This window comes from Lactuca virosa, chromosome 6 (assembly GCF_052849685.1).
Source record: "Lactuca virosa cultivar CGN04683 chromosome 6, Lactuca_virosa_CGN04683_v6, whole genome shotgun sequence".
Lineage (NCBI taxonomy): Eukaryota > Viridiplantae > Streptophyta > Magnoliopsida > Asterales > Asteraceae > Lactuca > Lactuca virosa.
Window position 1 is genome coordinate 167,025,975 of NC_136431.1, and position 25,526 is coordinate 167,051,500.

Consider the following 25,526-nt stretch of genomic DNA (forward strand, 5'->3'; position numbering starts at 1 on the left):
GAAGTGGATTGAGATTGTGCATTGTACGAGTGCCTAGGTGGGGTATGTCACCTGTATTTCAGCATATATAGAGAAAGAGTGGTAACAGCTGACTATCGACTATGAGGTGAGTCTCTTCACTATACTTGTGGGTCGAAGGCACCTATGGCGACCCACTAGATCATGTTTGTAGAATGATACTTGTCTTCATGACACCTGCTGATATGCATGTATGTGCTTGTTGTCTTTGTGACTCTTGATGGTTATATACTATGCTTAGTTGTAGGGGGTGAAATAGACCCAGTACCGGTTGAAAAATACCGAAGGACTTGAAATAGGATCTGGGGTGAAATAAACCCAAATTAGTTTCTTTCTAATATGCATGTTTTGTTAGGGGTATTTTGGGGAAACTCACTAAGGTTTATGCTTACAGTTTTATGTTTATAGTTTCAGGTACTTCAGGTTCGAAAGGGAAGGTCCGACATGATCGCACCACATCCACCAATATTAACGCATTTTATGACATGATTTGTATTCTGATGACTATTTTATACATTATAAAATTTTTAAGGATTTTGGAAAGAATGAATGTTCGATTTGATAGTTTAAAAAAAAATTAGATAGTATTTTAGGACGTTACCATTTTAGGTTGAAAAATAAGAAAACTTATCAAAAAAAATATTTATTATTTATTCTGGAATTTTAAGGCTTTAGTGTATGACCCACAATCGCACAAATGATTAGTATATCAATTTGTTTATTCCTTGTACATAATCCCAACTAACTTCCATTTGTGTGAGTGTAATGTCCCAAAAGTTCATAGTAAAAATTTTCATTTTACTAACAATAAACCATACAAACGAGTTGTTCCAAAACCGATCAAGGTGAATATATTATTCAAACATCTGAGTAAATATTGAAAATTGCCAATGCAGATAACTCTGGTGGATGCGGTGTAGTCATGTCCGAACCTCCCCTTTCGCATTAACTGTATGCAGAAATGTTAGTGAGTTCCCCAAAGTGCCACATCCCAAAACATACAAGTGCCATGGGCTACCCCCATGGTCTTTCCTTGCAATGCCAAGGGCCAAATCCTGGTCTTAGATACAAGTTCCACAGGCTACCCCCATGGTATTTCCTTGCAATGCCGAGGGTCAAATCCCGGACTTACATACAAGTGCCAGAGGCCAGATCCTAGTGTTTCATACAATTTCCAAGGGCCAGATCCTGGTCATTCATACAATTTCCAGGGGCCAGATCCTGGTCTTTCATGCAAGTTTACTAGAGACAACTAACATTCTACATAACAAAGTAATGGGTCGACATTGGTGCCTTCGACCCAGGGATACAGTGAGAAAACTCACCTCACAGTCTGAAAGAATAGCTGCACCAATCACTGCTCTAAAATTTATATCTACCAGTCACCTATACAATTATCAGGAACCCAAATCTCAAACTATAAATCAAATTACCCAAAATGCCCTTAGGTCAAACTTGGTCGAAATCCTAGTCAAAGTCCAAAGTCAACCGAGTCGACCGGGTCAACTCAGTTGAGTATGTTGGGTGTAGTCAACACGTACGCGGGGTATACTACGCCTTGACTAGAAGTCGAGGGCATAACCACATATGCGCAACATACCCTTTGGTACGCCCATGTATGCGGCTGCTATCCTCCCAATCCATTTAGAGCTTAATCCTTTAAGCTCTTTTGTCCAAAATCCAGATCTAACCCTCAAATGATATCCTTAACCATAAAGTTTCCAACTGTAGGGTTTCAAAGTACTCCATGGATGATGACAATGGGCCCCCTTGATGAAGTGTAGGTTAAAAGCCCAAGACTTGTCTTTTCCCTATAAATAGTCATGTATTATTCATTATTAGGGTTAAGAGTGAGGCAAAATGTAGTCGCCACGTTGTGAGGTTTTTTGTAGAGTTAGATTCTTATTCTTAAAGTGTAATCTGTTCCTCATAATTGAATAAATCGAGTGAGCATTCGACATATCTTCATATTTGTGTTTGTTCTTATTTTCCGCATCTTGTTCATCAAATCACAATTAGGGTTTTAATCCCAACAAGTGGTATTAGAGCGGGTCTTTAAAGATCTATTGATTTTTGAAGTATCGGTTCTTGATTTGATGATTTTCTGCACAAGTTATTGAAGATTATTGGTGTTTTGGCGTCTTGGAATCAAAGTTCTGTTCAAGCAACTGTTCATGGAGACTTATGTTTTTTTTGTTACTGTTCATCTGGTATTTTCCTTAATCCGATTTGTTTCATGCTCGTATTTTCTGATTTGATCCTAATAAATTGATTTGTTAAAATCAATCGTTTGCTTTATTGATCAATTTCATTCCCATTGGCCCATTGATTTTGTTCGTCACTGTTCATCCATTTCATCTATAACCCAAATCCAGTTTACTATTGTTCATCGTGGTGTTACTGTGTATATCAAATTTCTTTGACCTAATTGTAAACGCTTTGACATTTTTCTTAGTTGCCATTCTCTCGTCCTTTTCGCATCCTCAAATCAGTGAATCGAATCTATAGATCACAAAATCATCATTATCAATGATCGAAATCATGTATTTGTTCAAGATAGATTATTAAATTCAATTTTTCTTCTCTTGACTGATCGATTGCTTGATATTTTTGTGATAATTTTTTTTTGGGTCTCAATATCGTTTTGAATATGAAGATTGATTCGATGATTCTTGTTTGAATTTATTGGAATCGATGGTGCTAAACAGAAAACTGATTAAAAATATTGGATGATGGACCGATGTTTATTGGGAATTCTTATTTATGAATTGATATTATGAGTTTGAAGAACCAATGAAGAACGGATGAAAAACGATTGCAATTGTGGTTGAAAATGAGTTTGATCTGAAAATTAATTTGTGAATGATGATTTGGTGTTTACGGAAGATAATCAGAAACCAAGATGATCAGAACAGTTATGGCTGTAGATGAAATGGCTTCAAAATCGAAATGATTTGTGTCACTGTGATTCTATTTATGTTCGATTTTTCTGGTCAAATTGGAAAGCCAAAATCACTTTGATTGCTCATCGTTTTGATAGATTGCCAAGTTGGAATTTGAAGGTGATGCAAGACGGATTTTGATCGTTATGCAACAGAATTCCGAACGGGAATAATCGCAATTGTGAAGTTCATTTCTGAATCGGAGTGTTGGTCTCTGAAATGTTGATGATCTCGCAATCGGAATTAAATCTTATCGGATTGAGCAGTTGTTCTTGCAGGTCAAACGAAAAGTCAAAATTGATGATTTGAGAATGCCAAACTGCAAATGAACGAAACTAGGCTCGTTCTTCACCCACGAACATTTGTTGACTGTGGTTCACAAGCGAACATGTGCTTGGGTTTGGGGTATAATCGACGGCCTTGGAACGAACCTGGAACGAACCTGGGTTCGCGTGATTATGCTTGGAACCGAATGGAACCGAACGTTCGGTTGGGTTCGCTTTTTGGGTGTGTAATTAACAAGAAACGAACCTTACAATCACAAGCGAAACTCATAGAAGCGAAGGTCACAGACGCGAACATTTGAAGCGAACCTGAGATTTGCTTCCGGTTGACAAGATTCGCATCTTGTGCTTGGAATGAAAGTGTAAATTTGGAGGATGTTGATTTCTTGGATTCATAGGTTAATCGCGAGTTATGTCGTTGTGTTCATTCATCTGCGTCTAAATGGGGAAGATAACTCAATTTTTCAGTTTTGGTCCCTGCAACCTCAGCGAATTGACACTTTTGGTGTCTATTGTTTTCACAGCTTGATAGTTTTGGACCATTTCCAGAAATTGTTACAAATGAAAGGGAATGTGATGCAGATTTATTATTTTAATCCCTATCTTTCAGCAGTGTGACAGTTTCAGCCCATCTTATGAAAAGTTTGCAAATTTAAAGGCTGGTGAACAGTTTTGGATTTTTTATCGCACATATTTTTTCGTGAACAGAAAAATAAAGATTCCATCAAGTCTTGGCGGTTCAGAAAGTCGTTTTTCGTGATAACGTCAAATTTTTTCGACTATTTCGGATTTTATACTTCATCGTTTATATTATTCTGTCGCGGGGGAGCATAGTAATGTTTTATCCATTCAAGATCATTCTCATGACTATTTGAAGGCTTTATAATCACGTTTTTTTATTATAAATCGGGGGAGAATTTGGTATGGCCATTCGAAATTGGATTTGTGACTTTTCAAATTTAAAGATTTTTGATAAAGCTTGTGGTAGAATTATGAAGGTAGCTTTTACAGTAGCAGTTCTTCATCGAGCTCTTCTAAAGCGTTTGCAGAGAAGTATCCTTTACAGTAGCAGTTCTTCATCGAGCTCTTCTAAGGACTTGTTATATCTCCGACTTCTAGTATTTTCTCGATCAAGTGGCATTACGAATCTTAATATTTGGGTTGTTACATGATAATTTTTGGTGGCTTATATCATTAGCTTATTTGAATATCATTGTGACTTGGAGGGGGATCTCTTTAAAGACAAGAAGTGATTTGGTTTCTTTGTTCTGAAATGGGTTTGTTTGGCGGGTTTGGCTTTATTGAAGATCTTTGGGATTACATCAGAAAACAAATTTTAAAAACATTACTTCAGTGCTTGGTTTTTATATATATCCTAGAACCCGTGGTTGAAGACTATTGAAGAATCAAGATTCGTGGATTGCTTCAAATATTCCTCGTTGCAAGATCTTTTCTTATTTGCTAGATGCTTGTTTTAGAAGTTAAAGCATTGTCATCGATTCCATACTTTGAGGGGGAGATTGTACGGTTTCAAAGTACTCCATGGATGATGGGAATGGGCCCTCTTGATGAAGTGTAGGTTAAAAGCCCAAGACTTGTCTTTTCCCTATAAATAGTCATGCATTATTCATTATTAGGGTTAAGAGTGAGGCAAAATGTAGCCGCCACGTTGTGAGGTTTCTTGTAGAGTTAGATTCTTATTCTTAAAGTGTAATCTGTTCCTCATAATTGAATAAATCGAGTGATCATTCGACATATCTTCATATTTGTGTTTGTTCTTATTTTCCGCATCTTGTTCATCAAATCACAATTAGGGTTTTAATCCCAACACCAACTTTATGGTCTTGCATGGATATTAAGTCTTCAACATCCAAAACCACTAACTTCTTAACCCACTAAGACATCGAAGACCATGCGTGGAGGAAAACTAGGGACCAAGGTCACATTTTTATGGTTCCTAGTGACTCCTTAATGGATAAAGTTTCCAACTTTATTCATTAGAATGGTCCAAACAACCAAGATCAAGTCTTTAAGTCTTAAAGGGACCAAAAGTGCATCTTTTTCAACTTAATCCATTAAGTCAAAGTCTCCAACCTTTAGATCTAAATCAATATGATGTTTAGATGGATAAAGTTTCCAACTTTATCGATAACAAGGTCACAAACTTTCAAGATATAAACTTTATGCACTAAAGTGACCAAAAGCTCATAACACCCAAAACTAGCTAGATCTAACAAATTCATCATCAAGATTCAAGCTTTATACCTTTAGAAGAAAGATCAAGGTGAACAAAGTATGGATCTACAAGCTCTAATGCAACCAACACTTCTCCCATGAGCTCCTTCTTCTCTAGGATGCACTAAGAACACTCTAAAGCACTCAAGAACACCTTCTTTTGCTCACAAGGCTCAAACTAGGGTTAGGGTTTCAAAGGAGGGTGTTAGAGAGGTGGAGGCTGAGAATGGAATGAGTTTGGGGAAGTTAAGGAGCTTAAATTGGGCTCATACCACGAAAATAGTGTTTGGGCACTAATCGCGTACACCCAACGTACTCCAGGTATGCCTAGTACGCCCAACGTACATCCTATATGCGCAACGTACTAGAATAAGCCCCAAACATTCCTAACTTCAAACGGTCATAACTTCTTCGTTCCAACTCCGTTTTCGTAGATCTTTATATCCACGGTAAGGTATTGAAGAGGCCTGTAATATTATCTAGATATCATGGATTAAAAACTTACGAAACAAAAATCTATATTTCATGCAAGAAGTCTGAAACGTCACTTTTCCCGTTTTACCCTTTGAGTCCAACCCAAACCAAACTCTTGGATCTCGTAGTCTATATTACCCACATACAAATGGGTCTAAACTTCTCTTTCCCAAAGCCCGAAGTATTATGATACTTGATCTTCGGGTCACGACCTTAAATTATGAAAAGACTCGAAACAGGGTGTTACAACTCTCCCCCACTTAAATTACATTTCGTCCTCGAAATCACTCCTTGCTACTTTCCATGCAATCAGAGGATCCGACCATATCTTTCAGAACCCTGACAAAAGTTGACCCTAACTTACGATGGCCTTCCAATAATCGAACCCATCCTTAGCAGAACTCACATACTAACGACGAATGAATCCTTGCTACCGCTGACCTTAACCGATAAAGGACAACCATCACAAGTCAACTCAAATCCCAGAATCCAATACCTTATCTGACTTCCCGACATACAAAACCATTCTGAATCACTGCCAATATGGCTCCACTTCGCCATCTAATCCTAACGAAATCCTTACCACCCTAAATTATCATGCTGACCAAACATTTGCACTTTCGGTCTATGCAAGATCTTTTGAGCTCCATGCTGATCTACCAAATTATCTGAAGCGCCAGATTCTTGAACGGTCATTGAAATTGACATCCTATCAAATAACTGTACCATGAGACTCTATCCAAGAGTTTGTCTCGCAAAGCTACCCTATACAACTTGTATATAAGGCTTCAACAACCCTCATGTTCCAACCAGGGATATCATAACCAACCATCGCACTGATGCAAGGTAGCTTACTTTTCCCTAAACGAATGCAACATGCCCAAATGTATTCTTATATCACAATCGGCCCCATACGGAGAACAACCTTCCTTGATTCCACGAATGTTGTGGCCTTCCCACAGTCTTACTACCCATCCTTCCATGGTCTAATCCCACCTAGAGGAAACTACGGGCCAAATCGTATATTCACCACACTCTTGCATCTGCTCATGGACCAAGTGAATGCTACGGGCCACCCCACTGTCTTACAACACCTCAATTACTAACTTCCAACCTCATGGATGTTATGGCCACCGTGCAGTCTTACAACACTTCTACCACTACCTGCCAACCTAGTGAATGATACCGCCACCCCACAGTCTTACTACACTTCTATCACTACATGCCAATCTAGTGAATACTAGGGCCACCCTGCAGTCTTACAACACTTCCATACTGCCATGGACATTGTCATGATTCGAAACCACATCCAACTATACCCCACTCAGGTGTTTGGGTTATGCTTCGAACCTCAAAGCCTTCCTTAGACAAGAACAGGAAGAGAGGCTCTAACACAATCCCTCTAACTGAAGCTAATCATATACCCGCCATGTGCCACCACTAATACGCAAAGTAACCTGAAATATCATTCCTTGTGTAGTCCCTTAGTCCAAGTGGCTCTCCCCCACTTGGATTTAACTACACTCTTCCAACCATAAAATTAAAAGATTTCCAGTCTATCTCACAACCTGACTACTCGAAGCTATCGACAACCTGATCTTACAAGTACTAGCATTCCATTACTAGCCAATCCAAGTGAACACACACCTGCCAAAAATGAATGAATACTCCCCAAAATCTAAACGAGCTCGATATTCCCAAGCACTATCCACTTAATCCATTATAATTCCTTGATGACTTTATAAGATAATGAAGAAGAAAATCTCAACTATCGAAACGGGTACCCAACAAATTCAACGACCTACTTGCACTAGAGTAACTCCCATGCGAACCTACCATTGACCACACTTTGAAGGTATGAACTAGATAATTACCGATCTTACACCCATGATCAAACCAATTCCTCATTGCCTCGTATCCCCAAAAAACCCTACAAATCCTGCATTCAAACCTAACATGCCCACCATACGGATTCCTTGAATTCGTTGTTGATACCACCAAAGATCGAACCGGTTGCTGGTCTTCTCTCACTTAAAGCTTTTTCTGATGGTGGTCAATGCATCCCACATCAAAATGAAAAACCGTATCACCCGAATATCATCTAAGCATGGCTCTCGGTTTGCAAAATGGCATATGAAGATTCTCAAAATAAAATGTCTGCGATGTCAACTGGTGGATCTCGGATCTCCTTGGCCTGTGACTGTAATTCTCGGATCCTCACCATCAAAATATCCACCTTGCCCTCGTGACCATCAGTTACCCTCAGAGTGGGTGGAGCAGGTGCCATCATTGCTCCCTTCATTAACTCCGTTTAGTCGGCCTTCTTGTGGCCCACTTGATTGTAGTAGAAAGATAACGGACTCGTCCCCTGGGGACAATCTCTGCTGGCATGACCAAGCCTTCCACATTTATAGCAACCCAAACCCCTAGATCAACAAAACTCCATCGTTCCGCTTCCCACACGTGTTGTACTGAAATCGGTCTTGATGATCTCTTACTTGCTGATCAGAAGTATTGGGTCTCTTCGCAGGACCCCAAATGTATGAACATGTTTTGGCTTCCTCTTCCTGAGGTGCTCCAAATCAATCTCCCACTTCCGGGCTCTAGTAATTAATCTCCCAAAGTGCTCTAAATCAATCTCACGCTTTGAGGGTCTAGTAATCATGTCAATCAGGGTCTTACACCTTGACAACCTCACAAAAACTCTAATGTCATCACTCAGCATATCATGATACCTCACCTTCATCATCTCCTCGTTCCCTACATACTGTGGAGCCAAAAAATCCTCCTCCCAAAACTTGGCAGTGATCTCTGCCACAGTCTCAGTAGTTTGGCGAAAGCCCTAAAACCCCTTGCCAACTGCTGCACTTCAAACGCCGACGCAAACTCCTCCTGGAATCTCGTGACAAACTCCTTCGAAGACATGGCCTCTACGGTCGCAAATCGCAATGCCCTACTGACCTCTTCCCACCAATCCCGGGCTCGGTCCCTCAAAAGACAAGATGAAAATCCCACCTTCGCCCCCTCAGAACGAAACTCGTTCGCCGAGTATTCTCCATGTTAGTGATCCATCGACGACTATCAATGGGGTCCTTAGCCGTAAAGAACTCTGGAGCTCCACAAGCCTTAAACTCCCGAAATGAGGGAGTTCGAGCTCCCAACTGTCCCGCCACAACCTTAGCCCGAAAAGCCCCAAGTATCTCATCCAGTAGCTCCATAACCCTAGTGTGATACGCGTCTAGACGCTCCTACATAATCTCCATGATCCCTTACTTGATCATAATAAAGATGACAGGAGTCTGCTCCAAAATACCGCAGGTGATCTCCGACGAGATGAACTCCCGCATCCGCACATGAATCGACTTAGTGCCAGCTCCTGAGTCTGGACCAGATCCTTCACTACAAGTGCACATAACCATACTCAAAAGCAACCATTCAATAATCATAACATACTCAAAGAATCCTCATCCCTTAGGCTTCCGAGATCCTCTTTGACTCCCCTCGATTCAAGTATGGATCATGTGGTTTTAGTAGTACGGGCCCAATACGACTTTCCACACCTACCCATACATTCCACAAGAGTTATCTGGAATCCTCCAAGTCACCTTCTCAAACCGGTACTCCAAGTACCTACTAAACAGTTCAACCTAACCTGCTAAAGAACTTCCTAGGCTCTCCTAGGTTCCCGACCTCACCCTGCGTCAATTGTTGAAGAACTCCCAATAATGTCAGCTAACTACTTCATGAATACAATCACATGCAACAAAGCTTAGATAATCCTTCGAGTAAAATAATCAACCCTACAACGGTTGCACTCAGACGAGAGCTGCACAATAGGGTCAAATCCATCACCCTGAGATTAGTTAACCCATGCAACATGCAACTTTACATATTCACTTAATAGTTAACTCACATCATTAGGGGTCCCACAAAGTACAAAGAAAGCAACATTCGTGTAGTAACACTACAAGTCACAAGACAAACAAAGGACCTCCCAAGCTTACTTACTACCACTCATGGCTGGAACATCCACTCTCACTGCCGGTTTCCTTATGCATGCAAATTATACACAATACATGATCAAATAGAGTGTCAAATGAAAGATTCTACACCAGGACCACAAGCAGACAAGGAACAGGAAATAAGGACAAATAAGTCATTCTAGGGCTATATGATCCTAAACATATACAATTTTTGAAGCATATAGTTAGCAATCAATTCTACCAATATAGATTCCAAATCTAGAATAAAATCAAATTCTCCTAGGCTATAAGGCATCACATATTTGTCCAATTTTGCATGCAATTCCTAAAAGTATCCCTAGCCTCATCCTAACATGCAAGCATTCATATAATATATCAACATGTATGGGTATTCTGGGAATCTATTACTTGAGCTCGACTGATTACACGCATCACACCAGAATGTGTGCCCGAATCCCTCAAATCAAGACTTTAATACCAACTTGTAATATCCCAAAAGTTCATATAAAATTTTGAGTTTAAAAACAATAAACCATTCAAACGAGTTGTTCCAAAACCGATCAACATGAATATATTATTTAAACATCTGAGTAAATATTGAAAATTGCCAATGCAGAAAACTCTAGCGGATGCGATGCAGTCACGCCGGTCCCTTACATTTCATATCGAAATACTTGAAACCATAAACATAAATTGTAAGCCCAAATCTTGGCGAGTTCCCCAAAGTACCACATACCAAAACATACAAGTGCCATGGGCTACCCCCATGGTCTTTCCTTGCAATGCCGAGGGCCAAATCCCAGTATTACATACAAGTGCCATGGGCTACCCCCATGGTCCTTCCTTATAATGCCGATAGCCAAATCCCAGACTTACATACAAGTGCCAGGGGTCAGATCCTAGTGTTTCATACAATTTCAAGGGGCCAGATCCTGTTCTTTCATAAAATTACCAGGGGCTAGATCCTGGTCTTTCACAGAAGTATCATATAGACAACTAGCATTCTACATAACAAAGTAATGGGTCGACATTGGTGCTTTCGACCCACGGATATAGTGAGAAAACTCACCTCACAATCTGAAAGAATAGCTGCACCGATCACTGATCTAAAAGCTATCTCTTCCGGTCACATATACAATTATCAGGAATCCAAATCTCAAACTATAAATCAAATTATCCAAAATGCCCTTAGGTAAAACTTAGTCGAAATCCTGGTCAAAGTCAAACCGAGTCGACTGGGTCAACTCAGCTGAGTACGCTAGGCGTAGTCAACACATACGCGAGACATACTATGCCTGGACCAAAATTCGAGGGGCTGAGAACGTACGCGCAACGTACCCCTTGGTACGCCCAACGTATGCAGCTGCCATCCTCCCAACCCATTAAGAGCTTAATTCTTTAAGCTATTACGTTGAAAATACAGATCTAACCCTCAAATGATATCCTTAACCATAAAGTTAGCAACTGATGGTCTTGCATGGCTATTAAGTCTTCAACATCCAAAAACCCTAACTTCTTAGTACATTAAGATATCAAAGACCATGAATGGAGGATAACTAGGGACCAATGTCACATTTCTATGTTTCCTAATGACTCCATAATGGATAAAGTTTCCAACTTTATTCATTAGAATGATCCAAAGAACCAAGATCTAGTCGTTAAGTCTCAAAGGTCCAAAAGTGCATCTTTTTCAACTTAATCCATTAAGTGCAAGTCTCCAACCTTTAGATCTGAATCAATATGATGTTTAGATGGATAAAGTTTCCAACTTTATCTGTAACAAGGTCACAAAATTTCAAGATCTAAACTTTATGCACTAAAGTGACCAAAATCTCATATCACCCAAAACTAGCTAAATCTAATAAATGCATCATCAAGATTCAAGCTTTATACCTCTAGAAGAAACATCAAGGTGAAAATGTCTGGATTTACAAGGTCTAATGCAACCAACCCTTCTCCAATGAGCTCATTCTTCTCCAAGGTGCACCAAGAGCACTCAAAATCACTCAAGAACACATTCGTTTGCTCACAAGGCTCAAAACTACGGTTAGTGTTTCAAGGGAGGGTGCTGGAGAGGTGCATGCTGAGAATGGAATGGGTTTGGGGAAGTTAAGGATCTTAAATACGGCTCAAACCACTAAAATATGGTTTGGGCACTGATCGCGTATGCCCAACGTACTCCAGGTATGCCAAGTACGCCCAACGTACATCCTGTATGCCCAATGTACTAGAATAAGCCCAAAAGCTTCCTAACTTCAAACAGTCATAACTTCTTCGTTCCAACTTCGTTTTTGATGATCTTTATATTCACGGTAAGGTATTAAAAAGCCCCATAATATTATCTAGATATCTTGGACAAAAAAAATTCCTGAACAAAAATCCATATTTTATGCAAGAAGTCTGAAACATCCCTTTTCCTGTTTTACCCTTTGACTCCAACACAAACCAAACTCTTGGATCTCGTAGTCTACACTACCCACATCCAAATGGGTCTCAACCTCTCTTTCCCAAAACTCGTAGCCATATGATACTTGATATTTGGGTCACAGCCCCAAATTATGAAACGACTTGAAATAGGGTGTGACAATGAGTAATAGAACGTCTAACGATAAAGACATTGTTTAGCGTCTATGAACTAACTAAAGGGAATATATATATATATATATATATATATATATATATATATATATATATATATATATATATATATATATATATATATATATATAGTAGGTTGCGTTGAGATTCCGGAAAAAATAGAGATCTTGAGATTTAACCTCAACAACATATTTCTCATTTTCCACTCTAGCACTCCAGCGTACCAGCACAACTGGGAGTTATAATCATAAATGATTATTCAGTGTCGTCCGTTACTTTTCCCCCTGCCACCTTCCCCACCACCAAAACCGCGACCACCACCACTACTACCGCCTCTACCACCAACTAACCTCACCACTGGCACCTTAGTCACCTATACCATCACCACCTCTGCCTCCACCACCTCCTCTACTACCAATTACCATAATCGTATATGATTAAGCAATCTGTGAACAAACATATATGTATAATCATTTATGATTAGACATATATGTGTAAATATGTTATACCTCTCTACCATAAAATCATTTATGGTTAGGCATACTCCGCTGCTACTGGTATGCTTGAGCGTTATAGCAACAAATGAGAAATATGTTGTTAAGGTTGAATCTCAAGATCTCTATTTTTTTTTTTGAATCTCAATTGAACCTTCCCCTATATATATATATATATATATATATATATATATATATATATATATATATATATATATATATATATATATATATATATATATGTAAAAGATCAAATGAGAACCCCAAAAGGTTAAGAACAATTTAAGAACCATTTCATTAAGGGTATTTTGGTTAGTCTACATTTTTTCTTATCATTTAACATCACATTTAAACATTCTCGCCAAACACTCTCTCATAAGTTTTCAAATTCTCTCAACTTTCACACACTTCCTTCCTCTACAACATCCACCACCACCTAACTTCAGCGACTGTACAACACCGCCGTCACCAAACTTTGACGACTATCCACCATTACCACAACCTACCGTCTCCGCCATGCTGTTGTATCCTGCCCCCAGATAAAGTCATTATAACCGTCGTTACGTCCTTCTCCAACGATTTCCCACAGATCTGAAGGATTCTGGTGGTTTTTTTTTCATTTCCGATGGTGTACCTAGTCCAGATCTTTCGAAAACTGATCATATCTAAAACATTCATCTTCAGATCTAGAACATCTGCCTTCAGATTTGCTTTCATCGCCCTCACTACAAACTTTTTCCATCGATGTTGTTCTCACAACCATGTCCGCCAACCTTTAGATCTGGAGTCGCTAGCTTCAGATCTAGAACATCCGTATTCATATCTTCCCTCATCGTCGACGTCATCCTTCTATAACTTCAGATATGTGAGTTGTGGTTCTTTTCCAACCACCTTCTGACCTTTGACATCTCTAAAGCACTAGAAAACATCATGTCACTTCCCTCAACCTTTCAGATTCAAATCCAAAGATCCCGGAAAAGTCACCAATCGCCATCAACCTTTTAGATCTGAAGCAAAACGATTTCTCAGATTTGGTTAGATCTGATCAAATCTGATGTGTTTGGTGTAATTTCAGGCATAAATCGTGTATGTGTGAAGCATTTCATCATGGCCACCGGTGGTTCCTCCACCATATCAGATCTCTTCCACCATCACCACCTCGTCGCCTCAGATTGTCGGAAAACTCATCAACTGACGTCAACATTTTTAGGTCTAAAATCAGATATGTAAATCACATCAGATTTGGAAACAATATGCGCACAAGGTGTTTGATCAAATGCTTCAACAAGATCCGTAAGTTTTTAAGTTATGAATAAGTGTTTCAAATTTTGTATTAAGCTGTGAATTAGTGTTTGAAGTGTGTATTATACTATGAATTTTGATTTTTTGACGCATTAAGTTGTAAAATTTAGTTTTTGCAATATTTAATTAAGTTTTGAATCAGTATGTAAAATGTTTTGTTAAATTGTGAATTTTGATTTTTTTTATCCATATCTCAGCTTTATACATGCAAATGAGATGCGAATGTAGTGTATTAAACTATGAATTTTGTATTTTAACTGGTGAATTTTATTGACAACTTAATATAATAAATTCACATTTTAATACAGATAAATGTAACAAGATGTGAAGGTATAAATATATGTTTTAAGCTGAGAATATCACTATGAATATATAATTTTTGTATATTAAACTGTGAATTTATTGTATTAAACTGTCATTTTTGTGTATTAAACTGTGAATTGACTGTATTCAACTGTAAATGTTTTATCTAAACTTATAAATATAAGTTTTAAGTTAAGAATATACAACATTTTGGTGTATTAATTTAAGAATTTGTTAAATCAAATTGTGAACTTTGTGTACTAAATTGTAATTTACTGTACTAAGTTGTGAATTGGCTGTATTAAGTATAATTTTGTGTAAGACGTTAATGATTTATGTATGAATTTTTGTATTTATTTTCTTATGAATATATTTATTTTTTTGTATAAGTATGTAAAAATATATTAGTTTTTAGATAATTGTTTTACATTAAATTCAAAATGAGTGAATTAATATGTTTATTAAACCGTGAATGTAATATTTAAGCTTAATATAATAAATTCATATTTTACTAAAAATAAATGCGTCCATATATGAACGTATAAATATATGTTTTAAGTTGAGAATATGACTATGAATATATAATTTATGTGTATTAAATTGTGAATTTATTGTATTAAATTGTCACTTTTGTGTATTAAACTGTGAATGTTTTATATTAAGTTATAAATATAAGTTTGAAGTTAAGAATATAAAACATTTCTATGTGTTAAATTATGAATTTCTTATATTAAGTTGTGAATTTTGTGTATTAAACTGTAATTTATTGTATTAAGTTATGAATTCACTGTATTAAGTTGTGAATTGACTATATTAAGTTGTTAATTTTTTTACATAATTTTGTATTAAAATATTAAGTATGAATTTTTTATTATTTTTCTTGTGAATATATTTATTTTTGTGTTGTGTAAGTATGTAAGACTGTATCAGTTTTTAGATAATTGTTTTGCATTAAATTCAAAGTGAGTGAATCAATATGTTTTATTGATCTATGAATGAAGTGTTTAAGTTGTAAATGCATAACTTTATATACATATATGATTTTCAATAAATGATGGCTGTGACGGTGGCACATATGGTTAATGGCAGCGTGTAGTGGTGGTGATAGAGTTTTGGTTTAACTTCTTTGAATATGTAAATTAGTGTAAAATAGATTGTATTAAGTTGTGAATTTGATATATTAAATCATAAATAGATTGTATTAAGTTGTATTTTATATAAATTGCGTGTTAAAATATTAATGAATGTATAAATAAAAATATTAAACTATAAAAATTACGATTTTGTCATTTTGTTACCAAAAAAAATATCATGATATTTAACATATTTAATAAGTATTCACATATATTTTTACTTATTCGAATACGGTTATTAGAGTTTTTAATCTTTTGTGGTTCTCATTTGAACCAGTCAATATATATATATATATATATATATATATATATATATATATATATATATATATATATATATATATATATATCTTATACTATATTATAAAACATATTAGTCAAATTTTGAACTTTAAGAGGTATAAGTTATAAAGCTTTGTATACAAATCAATTATTCATAAATAGATCATTAATACTTGCCAAAAGTTTGAATATTTGAATTAATGAAAGTAATTAAGAAATTTAATTTTGAGAAAATGAAAATTTAAAAATATTGAATTCGTGTATATAAATTTATTTACATTTCTTAAACTACACACAAATATTAATTAATTTACATCAAGAGTATAAACACACAATATAAATATAAGGTATAAACATAAATATTTTATTAAAAAATATTAATTTATTATTACATAATAACTAATAATAAAATCTAATAATTATTTCACCATAAGAAACTACTCAACAAAAAAACTATTTATCGCAGCTGCTTTGCGCGGGTCGACATCAATATATATATATATATATATATATATATATATATATATATATATATATATATATATATATATATATATATATATATAAACCCCATCAGAGAGGAATATCTTCCCAATTATTAATATCAGTAGTATATATATATATATATATATATATATATATATATATATATATATACTCCATCGGAGAGGAATACCTTCCCAATTATTAAAACCAGTAGTGTATATATATATATATATATATATATATATATATATATATATATACTACTGGTATTATTATATATATATTAAAGTTATGAAAAATTTTAATAAAGTGACACCTTTTTTTTGTCAATTTTGGTCCTCCAACTTACAACATTGACCCTTCATCTTTATGCTTTTGTTCACAAACTACCATTTCACTTTGGTTTGAATTTTTCATAACCCTCGCCTTTTATTACATATTATTAGTATTTAGTCTTTTGGCAGAAATGGTCCCTCATCATTATTATTATTATTGTTAGACAAAATTACACGATTGGTCCCTGTGGTTTACCAGATTTAACATTCTCTTTTTGGTTTTAAATTAATGTTTTATTTATTAGAAAATACCCACCCAATACCATAAACCCACCCACCATCTGCCATCACCACCACCACCACCACCGCCAAAATTACATAAATGGTCCATATGGTTTACCCATGGTGACAAATTCAGTCCCTACTACCTGAAAAGACCAAATTACCCTCACATTAACGGACAAAAAGAAACCAACATGGTACTTTACCTTACAAAGCAACACTTTCCGACCCCGGCAACGCCGGAGAATCTTTTCTAGTTAATAATTGAGAATGTATTCTCCCCTATGGGGTTTATGTGCAAGTCTGATTGGAGATATTTATGTTAAAATTAGATTAGTAGCAGTTCAATAAATTGCTTGTTTATAGGGATTGCAAATTTAAAGTCAAACTGTGATTTTGTTAAAAATCAAGTTTTATCTTTTTCTTTGTAATATTTCGTTTTTTATTTTTGACATATGGTTAGTTATAATATTTAACTAGATTATATCTCGCGTTAAACGTGGGGAACGCATAAAAACATACAAATGTCTACCGATATTGGATAATAATTATAAAAAAAATTATGGTTATTGGTATTATTGAAATGGATAAAAGATTGAAATCGATAAATATCTATAATCGTTGAAGGACCTCTTTGTATACAACATTTTTTGTTTTATAAGTTGAATGACATTCGTCGTCATATATGGTTATGATATTGTTATATAAGTATAAGTGTTCTAATTAGACATTCCTTCCATAATAAGGTTAGTTAATTTAAGCCTATATTGACAACCAATATACCGTTTTTTTTTCACAACATTAAATATTGACAACTATTTCATTTATTCAAATAAAGTCATACAATATAATTTATGGAATGTTAAATGTTATATGTATTTAATTTTAGTATATCATTAATGACAATTCTTTTCTAAATCATGATTGGTTTATTTTAAATTGATTATGAATATAAGTGCTAGCTTTTATGTTTGTTCTTATTTATTTGGTGTTCGCAAGAACTTTGCATTAGTCTTGTTGCAACTTTGAATAATTTTAGTATATCATCAATGTAATTGGGTATATCTTTCAATTATATGAAATATCAAATAGTGACATTTCATTACTATTGTGATAATTTTGGTTTATATATTGCATTTTTACTAATCTTAACGATCTTATTTTTTTTCTAATAGCCGTAACGCTTTTACTAATCGTACTTACAAATCTCATAATATCTTATAATTTTTATCTTAGTTTATAATTTTTCATAACTATGCTATTTTCAAGATTGCCTGTCTTAATAGCTTTTTTTTCTTCAGTCTATTCAATTTTATATTTCGTTGTACAACATCATCGTTTGTATGTATTCTGAAATTTCATTTTAAAAATGCTTGATGTTTACTTCTTGATATTTTTTTAATAAACTCGTGTAATTATTATGGAATATATATCTTGTTTGAATTAATATTTACTTCCTTCACTAAATTAAATTCCTCATTAAACAGATATATTTTGGAAAGTAATAATTATAATGGGGGCAACATTATCTAAGGCATAAATGTTTGATATACTTTTGGAGGGAAAGAATCGGGATCATTAAAAAATTTTATATAAAGAAAATACAAATTTCAATTGGGTGAAATTATGGATGAAATTACTGACGAAAATTATTTTGGAGGAATTGTATTTTGTAAAGTATAATACTATGACAAAATTCGAAATATGTATATTGTTGTGTAAATTTATAAATTTTATTGTTACTATATAAAGATAAAAAAAGTAGGTTGGTATGTTAAACAACAAAAATAATTTCAATGAACGTATGTAACTAAAAAGTGAAATTTGAAGATGAAAATTTAAAACTTAAAAGTATGAAGACATGTGATAAAAAAAATGTGTGAAAGAGCTCTAACCACATTTGACCAATTTGTTAGTGAGAAGATCATAAATGGACTCTTAATGATCAACGAATTATTTCTCGTATGACAAAAGGTGAATTCTATAATTTGTGGATTCGAAATGTTTTAAGTAATGCTAAAATAAACATGTATATTGAAGTGTAGATGAACATGTCATTTTCATGCAAACGACATGTTTTATGGTATCATGTAGAAAAATACTTTAGAAAATAAAATGTTTTAAACACATATACTTAACTTAGATCCTGATCAACCAGGTTCATCAACCGTTTCTCCCTTAATTTTGAATAATCACTTTTATGGGATTAGTCGACACAATCTGACCAAGAAAATATGGAGAAAAAAAATAAATGGTCATTATATTATAGATGTGTAATACAATAAATATTTATGTGTAGATAAGGTAGAATGTTAAAATAAAATCTTACCAAATACAACACGAGTGTCGAGATTCCTGGCTATCAAATCCTAGAAAGTCAAAAAATTATAAGGATCCACCATAATAACAAAATCATTTAATACACGAACTTTGGTTGTTTTGTAGAAATTATTCTTATGCTTATGATCAACCGGCATGTAATCTCCTTCATTTTTTGTCATATCAAAACTACTAATTTCCCTTAATGATCCTTCAACAAAGAGGGCTTCAAACGAACTAATGAGATTTATTTATTATTGCTTGTATTATAGTGCCATTTAAGTGAAAAAAAATTGGTTAAGTTTAAAATTTAATAAATTAAAAGCAATATAATAATAAAAATAAAAAATTGTACCTACTGATCAATTAAAATCATATCTAAGTAGCTGAACATGTTTGGGTTGTTTTTTAAGTTTGCTTCCAAAGCAAGAGTACTTGAACACGAATGCTTCAGGTTTCCTTAGATGCATCGATGTCAGCAACCTTATCAAAGACGATCGCATCACGATTGTTTTGTGCCATGGGTGTAAAATGAAAAAGAAAACAATTACAATTAGAAAGAACTTTTATATGAAATAAAAGGGACATATAAAGAGGTATGATTCATAAAGTGGTATGAAAACTATTATAGTTGTCAACAAAATTGTTTCCATACTTAATTTCAAAGGATGCATAAATAGATTATATATTATTTCCTATTAAATCAACCTAAAAGTGTAATAGGATCATACCAAAATATTTTAAAATGATACCAAAATTAACCGGGTTATTATGACATAATAATTAAAAAAAATCATAATCATCTCTATTATACAAAAATAACATTTTCCTAATTAGTGTCAATGCCAAAGATAGTTAAATTTTGTTTTGTTAAAGTTACATAATATATTTTCCTATTTATTTGAAAAGTTTCAGAAAAGTAGTTAACCGACTTCATGTAATTTGTGACAAAGAAAATCGAAATATATGAATACATATATTCGATATAGGAATAAAAAAATAATCGAGAAAAATATAAAAAGCGAAAGAAGGTACTGACCTTCTATTGCATAACAACGAAAGTTTGAAGCAGAGAATGATGATGAAAGTTATAGACAATAAGAATGATGTTGTAGGAGAATGTTTGAAGAAAAGCAATGACTGAAAATAAGTACGAGCCGCGGATTCAATGATGAATCGTATATGTATGTGATAATTTGAATATGATTTTTTGGTATTAATAATTTCCTAATAAAAACGGATTTTATATTAATGGTTTATTAATATAAACAAATTTATATTAATGGTTGATATTAATTCCTTAATTAAAATAGTTTGTTACTAATATGTTTTTAAAGTTAACCATATTAAAACCTTTATAACCGGAAATTCAAGATTTAAAATATGGGAAGATTTGATTGGAATTATATACATTACATTTCAACGGATGTAAGTTAATTTTGTTTGACAATTGGAAAGCTTTTATTAGAATAAAATACATTCAATTTGGGGAAGATAATGTCAGCAATTTGATCTAATGATAGAAAATATAGGATTGAAATACAGTTAACGCCTAGATTGTTTAAGATGATGTCATAAAGTTTCTTTTTTAATAATATTTAGAGATTAGTCAAGAAAATGATATGATAAATATATATTCTTTTGGCTTCAAAATTATTATCCACATATAAAAAAAAGACATATAAATTAGGAAAAACATTAATTAACACTAATTTTATTAATTAAAATAATAGTCATACTTTTTGTTGTATATAATTTGATGGTTGTTGCATTTAATTTCATAATAGTTTAAATAATAATATGAGAATTTTGGTAAAAAAAAAATATTTATATTTAAAAATAAGTCATTATTTTCAGACAAACCAAAAAAAAAAAACAATAACTATTAATACGATACAGAATGAGTAATTTGATAACTTAGATGGAAATAAGCCCATTCATGACCCTTAAGAACTATAATGAATTGTAACTACGTATGTATATAGTGAAACGATATGTTGCAAACGAGCAAAACATCAATATTCACAAAGCAGCTAGAAATATGATTCGTGAATCAATCCTGAGCCTTATTTGGTGGGAACTGTGAATCCATATATCATAGATATTTTTCACGAAAATAATCATTTTTGCTAAAGTTTATCGGTTCAATTCAAGTCATGCAAAACATTTCCACGAGTTCATACTCATTTTCTGGTGATTATTGTAGTCATTTACTTAATATCTAGAAAATGATATTTTATGCTCAAACACTACCTTAAAATATGGTATTTTAGTTAATAACTCTTTTACTTTATCATAATTATAATTTTATAAGGACCATGATTAGTTTTTAATAAAAATGTGTATACAATAATTAAGATGTCATTGACTTGAAAATATAAGCTACTGTATACGGTTAGAATTGATAAGTCCCTTTCACGTCCTACAAAAGATGTAAGACTATATATGGTGCGTCACCACCACAACATTCTGGCATGACCATATACATCGTTTAGTCTCTTCTAAGGTAACGTATAGCACTCCGTGATCGCTACTAATGTTTGACAAATCCACGATGAAATTTATGAAAAATCTAACAAGATTAACATAAATTCCATAAATATTACGAAAAAAAATGGATCATAAATTCCTAATATGTTTATCTTAGATACTTTCATACATATACTAATTAATAATCTCATTTATAATAAAGAAGAAACTAAATGTCACTTTATTCACACTTCCCATTTCCATACAAGACTTGGTTAAATATCAACTTCATTCCCACGGACTAAATAGTCAACCATCTTTCCTAAGGCGAACAAACTGCTAGCTATCTACCACACCCTTAATAATGATAGCCTAATGATCTTCACCCTTGCTGACCTTCATGCCATATCCATCCCAGATATTCTCAGGATCACCCATCACAAACCTGTAATTACCATCATTCGGCTGATCGTTGGATGCAACCAGTCGTTCATTGTTGTGACGATAGCTTCCGACCTGATGGTGAATGGTGTGAGAAAGAGATTCGTTATTATGGTGACTATACGAGTTGGAACTTCTTGTATTCTCTTTTCTCTTTTTGGTTCTCATTAGGAAGTCATTTATGCTATCCCACTTCGTCTTGCATGTCACGCCATTCCTGCTGTAACCCAAACAAGCCATTTTTGTTGCAATTTCCTCCCAAAGAAGCTCTTGCATATACGCACCTTGTTCGAACCTACTTTCCATACTTGTTCGTAGCTGTATCAATCTTGTGATCTCATTTTCATCCCAACTCGTGAGATTTACAGCAGTTTGATCAATCTTCCCATGGTGATGATCTTGTAGGTTTTGTTCATCGGGAGAAGACTTATGACATGATTCTTTATCGGTTAACTTGTGCAAAGCCTCCATTAAAGCATGATCTCGGGACTCCATCCATGCTCGTTCGTTGGCCCAAAACTTGTGCTCTTTTTCGAACCTAGCAGCTTCTTCTTTCCTCCATTGTTCCTCTCGTAAAACCCTTTCTTCTTCCTTCTGTTCAATAGACTTCATCATCTTCTCCATCCATTCCTCTTGTTTCTCCATGATTTTCTTCATTTGGGAATCAATGAAGTCCTTGATCTTTGCCTTCCAACTCCTTTTTCCGAGCCTTTTCTTGTTAGTTGCCCTATCTCCACAATCCTTGTTTTCCATGAACGAAGGCATGGCTGTGTTTGGATTGCTGTAGCCAGATGAAGAAGTGCCGAAAGCAGAAGAATTGTTAGAGAGGCTAGGACTATCGTCACACAACCTGGAATGATCGGTTTGAAAAGGTTCTTGAAAACTACTATTATTTGGGTGTGGATGACCTTGAAAAGCACTAGTTTCAACATTAAAATTATGAGGATCCGAAAAGGATGACGGGTTAGGGTTAGGATTCAGATTAGGACTAATACTAATGGTGGTTTCGCCATAAAGAGCTTCTAGTTGTCGAAAAAACCTGTAATGTTTCCCATCTTGTCTTCCAGCTTTTCCTTCTTTAGTCTTCTTGTAATACTTGTACAAGTTCTCAAACTTCTCTCTGCATTTTTTCCCACTTCGTTGATACCCATGTTCGTCAGACATTATCCTGAGAAAATAAAATAAAATAGAATATGAAGAATGTAAAATCAACTGGTTCATCAGAAAATTAATGACAAGAAAAGAGAAAAGATTGAAGTGATAGTGATTTTTGCTAAGGAGTACAAGTTTCATGTGGTTTCCTGGACTGAGCATACTATTAACCCCAAATTGGAGACTTTATGAATGGTAAGTTCTCGTAAGCCTTTTCTAGACTGAGCTAGTACTTTAGTTAACTGAAACAAGTGAAAAAGTCTGTCAAAAAAGAAAAAAATAAATAGCCTCAAAGCTATGGATTTCAGATCAGAAAACATAAATCACTTCAAAAAAAAAGTAGAAGATTAAAAGGTTTGTTTATGAAGGAAACATATGTAGAAGGCTAACGGTGATAGTTAGCTACATAAAGTAGCAAATAAAACAAGAAAAAGATTGAAATAGAGAATTTTTTTTTGACGGGAGTAGCAAATTATTGAGTTTCTTGCAGTTGGGTTGTATGATTTAGCGTTGTATAACAAAATTTCACCGAAATACAATTGAACTCTACCCATGTATACCGAAATAATTTTCTTTGAACAATAGAAAAGATGAGGTCTTTAACAAAGCTAATGGTCAATATTTACGGAAACAACGGTCTGTGATAGTTTGGAGCGACAAAAAGAGAAAAAGCAAAGAAGTTTATGATGATGATAATGATGACGATGAAGATGATGGTGATGATGAGGAGGAACAAGAAAGATGTGTAGTAAGAAAATTATGAGAGAGAGAGATACCTTGAAACTTCATCCCACAAAGGACCTTTCTGATTAGCTTCTTTAAACTTAGAATCAAGCCTTGATCTGACCTCCAGAAGTGTTAGAGTTTCTTGCCTTGGCCACCTACCATTTCCACCACCACCACTACCACCACCAATTTCCATCTCTAAACCGCCACCAATTTCCATCTCTAAACCACCTCCACCACCAGCGCTAAGACTAGCAGTGGTTGAGCCTGTACCGGTGGTGGAATCTGATCGAAACATCATCCCACCACCACCTCCACCACCACCCATCATCACCATATCATAGTGAAGATCATGAGGAGGCTGCTGAGGCTGAGATGGTGGCTGAGGGACGGCGGTGAAGACTCTTCCGTTCATGTAGTGAGTCAGATCCGTTATCCCGTACTGTTCCTCCATTTCCTTAGGTCTTTTCGTTCTGCAAAAAAATTATCTTAAGATAAGGCTCCCACCCTCCTTCTTCACCTCTCTCTCTCTCTCTCTCTCTCTCTCTCTCTCTCTCTCTATTGAGAGGATGAGAGAGAGTGTGTGTGTCTGTGGGAAAGGTAGAAGGCAATTGTGAAAGGAGAAGGCGCGGCAGATCCGGATCGTGTCTTCACATGAAAAAGCTCTAAATTTATGTAGAGTACAACAATATTGGACCCATCTCAGTGTGATTTGAAGAATATACGAGTGTTTTCTTGTTTTCTTTGCAAAATGTAAGAAGTAGAGACCAGAGATGAGTAGTAATATGTATGTACTCTATGTATATATACTTAATATCTTTCAACTCTATTTCTCTCTCATCTAGAGAGAGAAAATCAAGAAACTTAACTCGAATCTGTATACTGTTTTGTAGCTTTTTATTTACACTATGACTTTTATGAGATTCAGGTAATCAGTAAAACGGGACATAGATATAACAACGAATATAATACACATAATTTAGGATAATAAAATAGCGTTATGAAAATCCAAATACGATCATTATATACGGAACCAATATGCATTGGATTCTCTTTTCGACTTTTCAACTTTTCTTTTGTCTATTTTGCTAGTTACTGGACTTAATTATGTTTCTATTATTTGGCAAAATTTACTCGTAGGATGTTTTATGTAAGCAGGCATATTAAGTGTAACAACCACTTCGTAAAATGAAAGAAGGTTACACACAAACCATGCATTCAATCGTATATTAGATGAGGCATATCATCTATGTATAACAAGCTTATTAATTTAACATGTGATGAATACGGTTAACGCTTGTCTTTTTTCGGGAAAACTTACTTGGTGA

The 25,526-nt window shown here is 34.6% G+C and overlaps 1 protein-coding gene across 2 annotated transcripts; it reads right to left on the reverse strand.

Annotated features, from left to right (window-relative positions):
• Window positions 1–22,090: 22,090 nt before the first annotated feature.
• LOC145120274 (trihelix transcription factor PTL-like) lies at window positions 22,091–24,958 on the reverse strand. Of its 2 annotated transcripts, XM_079056091.1 has the most exons (3): window positions 24,249–24,958; window positions 23,360–23,488; window positions 22,091–23,101 (listed from the first exon to the last, which is right to left on the reverse strand). In XM_079056091.1, the coding sequence occupies exons 1-3, from the start codon at window positions 24,650–24,652 to the stop codon at window positions 22,252–22,254; spliced, it is 1,383 nt and encodes a 460-aa protein (XP_078912217.1). In that variant the 5' UTR covers window positions 24,653–24,958; the 3' UTR covers window positions 22,091–22,251. The 2 variants fall into 2 exon arrangements, with proteins under 2 accessions (XP_078912217.1, XP_078912216.1); XM_079056090.1 differs by having other exon boundaries at window positions 22,091–23,488.
• Between the last annotated feature and the right edge of the window lie 568 nt (window positions 24,959–25,526).